The 9,207-nt window shown below is 33.0% G+C and overlaps 1 protein-coding gene across 4 annotated transcripts in view; it reads right to left on the bottom strand.

The window, feature by feature from the left end:
* LOC144967256 (uncharacterized) overlaps positions 1–8,087 on the bottom strand; it is a 39,251-nt gene extending 31,164 nt beyond the window's left edge. Inside the window, exons 1-3 of one of the 4 annotated variants that reach the window (XM_078904246.1) lie at positions 7,917–8,080; positions 6,269–6,318; positions 4,539–4,610 (exon numbers count right to left, since the gene is read on the bottom strand). In XM_078904246.1, coding sequence (XP_078760372.1) covers positions 4,539–4,610; positions 6,269–6,318; positions 7,917–7,970 — 176 coding nt within the window. In that variant the 5' untranslated portion in view covers positions 7,971–8,080. Of the gene's footprint in view, positions 1–4,538; positions 4,611–6,268; positions 6,319–7,898 lie in introns of all 4 variants that reach the window. The other 3 variants (XM_078904245.1, XM_078904248.1, XM_078904247.1) reach the window with 3 other exon arrangements.
* Between the last annotated feature and the right edge of the window lie 1,120 nt (positions 8,088–9,207).

Here is a 9,207-nt window from a genome sequence, read left to right as displayed (position 1 = left end):
ATCAACTATTAACTATGCACCGCTTAGAACAGGACGCTAATCCTGGACCTTCCAGTCCGATGGCAGGTGTCATACTACAAGATCACATAACTGCACAACAACAACTGGCTTATATTTGGAAAAGACACAACCCCCCCCCCCCCCCCCCCCAACAAAAAAAAAAAAAAGAAAAGAACAACTTTGACACAAACCACTTTCAACAAAGCAATGAATGCAATACAATTTTAAGGCATTTAGGAGTTAAACAATGATTTTACTCATAAACAAACGTAAAGCCAACTACTCTTGGACAATTTTTAAAGTACACAAAAGAATATACTGTTTTTAATGTAATCTGGCCTGGGACATTAATGCATTTTCTTCATTTCTCTTGGAAAGTTATGTTATCTATTTTTTTTTTTTTTTCAGTTTGGTCGTTCTGATATTATATTATATTCATTACATAGTATGATATTTATCAGTAAGCGCTTACACAGTTACAATTTGATAGTCACTCCACAATAAATATAAAGATTAGGGGCAGCATGGACAGTGTTGGTATAATAAGTTATTTGATTATAAGCAAAAGAAAGGGTAAGCATTCATCTGAAGTAATAATTAACATTGAGTAGTAAAACATTTCAACACACAAGGTTTAATAAATAATATCTATAAAACAGAATCTTGAAACTGGCAATTGCTACTGACGTTGTGAAAGAAAATCCTCGAAGTATGAATATTTCTATGTTTGTGTCTGATGCAATTATTTTGCTGAACTCTATGCTTGACACAAAATAAAGAGCATTTGCACAGCTAGAGGAGACTTTTAAAAAACATTTTTTTTTTCAATTTTGTAGACACAGAATGGATATAGAAGGTGACTAGAATTCAGGAGAACATTTCTCACTTTTGTCGCAGTTTTCTTTCTTTACTTCTAATCCTTCAAATTATTATTTATCTTTAAACATAAAAGAACGGCTATTGCTACTAATAGGCACCTTTTACGTCCATGTTCCTACCTAACAGCTTAAGTTTAATGTGGAATCAGAGTTTCTCAGCATCTCAAAGTAAAGTGCCAACAAACTAAATGTTAACCATAAGTTGAGGTCTGACATCTAATGATTCATTAAATCAAACGGTTGGTTCCCATCAATCTATTGAACTTTGCATAAGTTACAATAGTCCAAGATACTGACCCAGTCAAAAGACACAGCGTAAGTTTAGCACCATATTGAAACCATGAGTCAACATAACTTTTTTTTACTTAAAATTATGATTCTCCCACCGTTTACAACAACAATTATTGTGATTTAAAACACTACCAACGATGAGCTTTTTAATAATAAAACTGTATTGGGGGGGGGGGGGGGGGGGGGGAACAGCCTGAGTAATATCTATTATAAATTTGGCAAATTGGATTTTTTGTAAAACTGAGGCTGCTAAACCACTGGACCAGTTGTCACCAAATTCTGCATGATGTTTACAATCGACATGAAGATAGTTTGCATGTATTATGAGACTGATTAGACATCATGATGATTTTATCGAAAAATCATATCTGTTTTGTCAAATTCCATAAAAAACAGAGCCTTAATTTTTAGCATATGGGTTGTGTGTCACAGATGAAAAGAATCTTCTTCTTCTTCTTCTAGGTTCCATGCCTGGTCCAGGCTTCGGATACTGCATGAATTATCTCTCTCCATTCCTCCCTGTCTCTTGCTTTTTCAAACAGCTCTTGGATTGTTAGGTTGGTGAAGCCCTTCAGTTGGTCTATGAGTGTTTTTCTTTGTCTCCCCCGGGCGCGTTTACCAGGTATTTTTCCACAACTTGCCAGGTATTCCTTCTTATCTTTCCTTACTATGTGTCCGAAAAAGGATAGTTGTCGATCCACTATTAAGGGCATTAGTTTCCTTTGTTGGTATGTTTGTTTTAGCACTTCTTCGTTCGTTTTGTGTGCAGTATACGATATTCTCTGCATCCTTCTCAAGCACCACATTTCAAAAGCTTCAATGTTCTTTTGTGTTTCTGCATTTGTAGTCCAGCTTTCGCATCCGTATAACAAGATTGGCCACACGTAGCACTTCAAGACTCGGAATCTAATCCCGAACGACATCTGTTTGTTTTTCAAAATGTTTCCCAGGTCCATGAAGGCCTGTTTGGCTTGAGTTATTCTTGCTCGTATGTCTCGGTTACATCTTCCATCTGTTGTCACTATTGAACCTAGGTACTTAAAACTTTCTACGTTGGTAAGTTGCTCGCCGTGAATCGTTATATTGCAGGTGTTGTTGTTTTCGGGGTTTTTCTGTATTACCATGCATTCCGTTTTGGTGATATTCACTTCCATTCCCTTGGCTTCACTATCTACTACCACTTTGTCAACAATCTTTTGAAGTTGGATTTCTGATGTTGCAATGAGTACCGTATCGTCTGCGTATCTTATATTATTTATGTTGTGACCTCCCACTTTTATTCCCTCCATATTATTTATGCCCCTCATGATTGTTTCTTGGTATAGATTAAACAGATCTGGTGAGGCAACACACCCTTGACGGACTCCTTTCTTAATAGGAATGGAATTTCCTGTAGAGTTTCCGATTTTGATAGATGCCTGCTGGGTGTAGTATAATGTTTGCATGAGTCTGAGGTCTTTCTCATCAGCGCCAATGGAGTGCAGTTGTTTTAGTATTTCTTCGTGGCGTACTCTATCAAAAGCTTTTTTGTAGTCGACAAAACAGAGGTATAGTGGGGTCTGAACCTGTATAGCTCTTTCACTTAAAACACGGAGGAGGTATATTGCGTTCCTTGTCCCTCTGTCAGGTTGGAATCCATATTGTTCTTCTGCGATTTCGGGGTTAATCTTATTCCTTAGCCTGTTGATAATTATACGCAACAGTATTTTGTTGATGTGGCTTATTAAACTTATAGTTCTAAAATTTTCGCATCTGACTGCACCTGCTTTCTTTGGTATTGCTATGAAAATAGAGTTACAGAGATCTTCTGGAATTTTCCCAGTATTGTATATATTGTTGAATAATATGTGAAGTTCATCAATTGCTAGATCTCCTAGGCTTTTTAATACCTCTACAGATATTTCATCAGGGCCTGTTGCTTTACCATCCCTCATTCGTTCCATGGCATGTTCAATTTCACTTTTGGTGATGTTTGGACCGCTTAATGGTTCTTTGAATTTCAGTGGTGGTTCATTTCTATTTGGATCATTGTACAGTTCGCCTATGTATTCTACCCATCGGCTTTCTATATGTTGTTCTTCAAATAGCAGATCCCCTTGTTTGTTTTGGATACAACTTCCTGCTGCTTTGCTTTTCCTTTTCCCTGATAGTTCTTTTATTCTTTGGTGAAAAGAATACACACATTTAAATCAATCTTGTGCTTACCATACTACAACCAATAGATAAAAATTTAGTCTTAACTTAATTATTGCAGTTGTAACAAAGAGACTACAAATTAAAAAAAAAAAATAAGCTATTGTGTTCTTTCATGTCTATGCAAGACAACAATTGTAAACAAAAAACTAATATGCGTGTTGTCATTTCAATTGATAATAAGATAATATATAACAATGAAGTCAAGGATGGATTGCACAATCAAATAGATTATGTCTAAAATTCAAAAGACACAACTTGAGTTTCTGCATAAATTTTAATATTACTTATTCCTCTCCAAAAAAAAAAAAAAATAATTAAAAAAAAAAAAGTAACTGAGTGGTTAACCATTTAAGGTGAAATATATTTCTAAAAAGCGATAAATAAATCATAGGGACTCACAATTCAATGGAAAATAAAAGCATACCGTAGTTGCCAACTGTGTTTAAAAAAGTTGATTCAATAATATATCAATAATGTAACTTACACAAGCATTAATATCCTCACCCTCTTAACAGAAAGAAAACCCATTGAAAAAGTAAAATGTGATCAAATGCAAAAGAACTTGACCTCATGAAATAAAGGTGACAAAATAAATAAATAAATAAATAAATAAATAAATAAATAAATAAAATAAAATAAATTCATAAATAATAAATAAAAATATAACAGTATGATATAAATAAATTATCAAATACTATTTTTGGTTTTATGAGATTTAAAACATTTGATTTTAAGGGAGACATTAAAAAAATAATTTAATAGTCATGTGTGAGATACAATTGATACAATCAGATAGCACTCTTTTTAGGGACAACTTTAAAGATAAAGAAATAAACAAAATGGTCCACTTGGAACTCCTCTAACGGAGAATTTTACTATGTATCTTAATCACCAAAGGAATAGCTAACTAAAATTAATGAAAGAATGTGCTAAAAAGTTTTTAAAAAGGTGCTTATATTTTGAAATGAAAGACTGAAAATTTCGACTGACTTGAAAAATAACATGTATCTAGTCGTAATGCAAGCAAGTCTAGCTTTGTAATGGCATGGGCTAAGAAGGGATACTGCCATGCATTTGAAGATAGGGTGTAGGAACTATAACAATAATAATAATAATAATATGTAATACATATGATATATGTTAGGAAAGGGAGGCTTCAATCACCCCACTCACCCAGGGCGAAGCTTTGAGAGAAAGCGTACTGAGCTGATAACTTTTCTCAGCTTCTTTTTGGAAGTCTTCAGTCTGAAAAAAGAAATCATTACTACCAACACTGTTCAAAGCATTCATTCAATATGCATCACTTCATATCTGAGTGTAACAATTACCACAGCACTTTAAATCTCATTCCACTAATGTCAAAGTGATGTCAATTGCTCAATGAAAAAAAAAACAAGAAAAAAAACCAAAAAAACTCACAACGGAATAATCATCAAACAAATAATTAACAGACAAAAAAAAAATTCTAAAAAGTTTTGATACAAAGGGGAGTGTGGTGTTTTACAACACAATAAAACACAACTAAGAAATTGTCATATAAAAGAAAGGTCCGTTTGAAAAAATTATGTTTCAATAATGCTTTACATCCAAAATTTTTTTCACCAAAATGAAGACAGGAAATAGACAAATGAGTGTAAGCACAGGCGGGAATAACAGGTGCTTACATATATTTATCAAAAACAATATCAACTTTAACAGAAGCAAAAATAAATTCATCACATAATATTATGAAGAACCATAAAACTTTTGTTAAGCTATCACTCCTTGAAATAAGGTCCATCCAAGGACAACTCTACTGAGTAGAGTCATCCTTGGGTCCATCCATATTCATGCTTACAGCGTCTTTTTAACTCATTGCAATAGAGCAAAATTAAATTGGTAAAAGTATAACTGAACACTCCAAAAATAAAGTTGAATACATTTACCCAAATAGAGGCATATTTACCATGAAAAAAAATGCATGCATACATATGTATAAATACTATTGGAGACAATAGAGCAATTATAAAATTAAACGATCAATAAAACCCCTCTATATGATACAATTCATTTGCCAATGGAAGCGATCTAAACTGAATCTTTCTTTGTAAAAAAAAAAAAAGCATTTATCTCATGATTTATTTCAGTTCAACTATTACAGCTTTCCTAACATAGATGAAGACATCATAAGTTTGTTTAATCATTATATTTCAAAACTCAAAGGTCTCACTGAGAAAACTAACTGAACCACTGGAATGTTGCATTTCAAAAGTTAAAAGTAAATTTCATTATGTGGGCCACAATGAACACATTTTGCAGTGTAATGGTCAATGAGGCAAGTGCATTGGAAAATAACATTGACTGTCCCAATCGAATGGTGATTTAATACCTGAACTCTAATACTACAAAAACAAAAACACATGAAATTATTCAATAAAGCGTTAACATTAATGCAATATCTTTACCAACGAGATGAGATTTTATCAAAATACTGAAACTGGGGAATCTAAAGCCAACCATAATGGTAATTAATTTTTTTTTTCAAAAACGTCACTTTATCATACAAAAAATCTAGTATTCTTGATTTACCAATTATAAAGAGCTATTTCTATTTGAAAGGGGAGCAGAAAATGATTATGTGATAACTACTGTCTAAATTAACTTGACAAATTTAATCATATGCTACTTTAAGCATGTCATCTTTAAAAATAGGAGGAAATTAAAAAACAAGGAAATTCTTAGCGGGAAAATTAAAACATAGTGAGACTCTTTAGATGAAAAGAAACTCAGATCAAACAAAAAAATATATAAAGATTCTAAACACAACACAATTGGGCGAAACAGATTTGCACACCAAAAATTAAATAGAGAAATAAAGAAAAAAAATAAAGAATAAAGAAAAAAAAGGAAGGAGTTAATCAAACCTTTTCTTAAGATGAGATTTTCCATCAGTGGTATCTTCTGACAATGACTCCTGAAAGTTGAAAACAAATACATGGCTATAAAGTCTCTGGTATGATATATTAACTTATGTGATGAGAACCCATGAAAACTAAAAACCATGAAAAGTGGCTTTGGATAATTAGGCTGGGAAAATACAACAACAAAAAAAAAAAAAAAAAAGAAAAAGAAAAAAGAAAAAGAGTTCGTTTTTTTTTTCATTACCAACAACCTATTCCTGTTTCCAGCTGATGTCTGGTAATCTGGAATTGCCACTTAACTATATATAATTTGCTTTGGGCAACTTACAACTCTAAGAGTCAGTCTTATGATTGAATATAATATTGGTCAACCAACTACCTAACCGTTTGTCTAATCACAAAGAACCAAATCAAATTCTCTAGCCTAGCAGTGGGTCATCTCTCTACTCTTCTGACAATAGAGAGGAGAGTGTAAATGCGATATGGAAGTGAAAGAAGTTTTATCATAAAGTGCATTTGGATGAAGTTTATCAGATTACGAAAGTAAGAATATACCAAAGTGGCAATTTGGACTAGAGTCTAAGTCGTCTCCCGTGGCTATTCGGCCTTAAACTCCAATATGCTCACATATGCGTGCGCAAACACAGGGAAGGGGCGGGGGTTGGGAAGAACAGTGAGGGCAGTCGGCGGAGGGTGGTAGTGAAATAGAAATAGAAGAGTTCAGAAGAAATTCTGTTTTGCCCATTTTACACTGACTAAGCTCATACCTCTATTTTGGTCTGTAGAAAGATTGTTACCCGTCTAATAATATCACAATATACATACATACATACATATATATATATATATATATATATATATATATATATATATATATATATATATATATATGTGTGTGTGTTTTCGTCCTGATTTTATTTGGACATCATGTTATGTTGTCTTGTTACAAAAAGCTTTTCCTTTAGATCACAGTTACTTTGACTGACTTTTGTTCTTTTTTTAGCAATTTTTTCTTTTAAATTTTTAACTGGACTTCCAATTGATCTATCATTTTGTCTTTCTCGTCAAATAAATCGGGTTTAGACTACCTGTTGGGTTGGTAGTTACTTTACTTTAAAATTTATATTTTCATTTTCAAAAGCTAAACTGCCACAGGAGACTATGAGACGGAGTCTGAAAAATCTATTGATTGCACATTCACATTGGAATTTGAGTCCAGATAGCCACGGGAGATTATTCAGACTCCTCCGAGTCACTATCACTGCAATGGAGAGAGAGAGAGAGAGAGAGAGAGAGAGAGAGAGAGAGAGAGAGAGAGAGAGAGAGAGAGAGAGAGAGAGAGAGAGAGAGAGAGAGAGAGAGAGAGAGAGAGAGAGAGAGAGAGAGAGAGAGAGAGAGAGTTAACATTCAATCCAAGAATTGAGTCTGTCACTTTCCTGTAGATAGTTGAAGTTGTAGGGTCTAGTGTGATAAAACAGAATACTGAATACAACTCACTACTGCTTGAATAACAATAACAACATATCAACATGAGAAAAGAAAGAATTAGGGCAGAGGCAAGAAGAAGAGGCATTCATTCCGAGCATGAACCTCATTTATACTGTGATCAACAAATGAGAAAGGAAAAACAAACCTGTCGAATAAGTCTTACCGCATCATGATCTGTACTTGGGCTAGGAGAGCGCTGAACTGTTACTAATGCCATACTCTATGATGTTCTTAAATAAAGTCCATTATTCGCCTTGAAAATCATTGTTTACAATCCACAACAAACGTCGTTTTACAACAAAAACAGGAAGTAAATGGGAAGTCTATGTAAATCGTAGACTATTACATTGTGCGGAAGCACTCTTTAGTAGTCTAATAGCTTGACAATTTGGTACTAAAACTGGTGTGAATATATTTTATCTATATACATTTTTTTAATGAGAGAAAAAAAAAAAGAAGATCTATCGCTTTTATTTATGGAAGATTTGTTTTAAATTTAATAAGCATGTCAAAAAATTCCTTTTTATGAAATAAGTTGGTCTGCTAAATTGCATACGTATTGTTTTCCATTTATTTAAGTGGAGGCTACACAATTAGCAAATCCAATTTCAACTTTATTTTGAAGGCAAACTTATTCATTCATCCTTTGATATTGAATTCCTTTAATATCGTTTCTATTTTTTTATGTGCCTTTCAATGTTACTTTATTTTAAAACATTTTAAACCAAATGAAAACAATACATAGTTCCTAGTAATAATACAAGACAAACTGGCAAAAAAAGTCACACCCTCTTTAACCTTGTAAGTTTTTAAACGTAATACTTTAGTAAACAATTATCATTGATGCATCAGAAGAGATGAATTTTCTCAGCCCCCGCTCCCTCCCCTCTTCCATCTTCCCATATAGACCACAAAAATAAGCATGTCAATTGTCACTGTCATTGTCCCTTCAATATTTCTACTCCTCCTCACATAGGCATCATTGCCATTATAATAGCCATATCCCTCTTTTTCAGTATACCTACTGTTATCGCAAAGGAATGAAAATTTGTCAGATTTATAAATCATGGAAAGTCATATACATATAGAGCAAAAAATCACGAAGCGGGTTATTTTTTTTTTTAAATTGGAAATAATACAATAAAACAATGGAAATTAAAGTTAAAGACGCCAAACTTTTCGCATTCTTTTTGTGTGTGTATTTCTAACCTCCGATAAACTGACCTACTATATTTGTAGAATCTCTGTCAAATTAGGCCTAGAATAATGACGTTGCTAAACTTATAGTCTTTGTTTTAATTCGAAAGTTGTGTTTGTTTTGGTAAAGAAACATATTTATTGTACTATTCTTTGCTTTAGTTTACAGCAGCGTTACTGATGATTGAATATTATCATCGGCTTCTTAACTATAGGTTATAGCTATATAATAGAAAGAAGGCCATGCTATAACATGC

Source organism: Berghia stephanieae, chromosome 3, assembly GCF_034508935.2.
Source record: "Berghia stephanieae isolate SIO BIC M18660-M18661 chromosome 3, UCSD_Bste_1.3, whole genome shotgun sequence".
NCBI classification, from domain to species: domain Eukaryota; kingdom Metazoa; phylum Mollusca; class Gastropoda; order Nudibranchia; family Aeolidiidae; genus Berghia; species Berghia stephanieae.
This window is presented reverse-complemented; position numbering and strand designations above follow the sequence as displayed.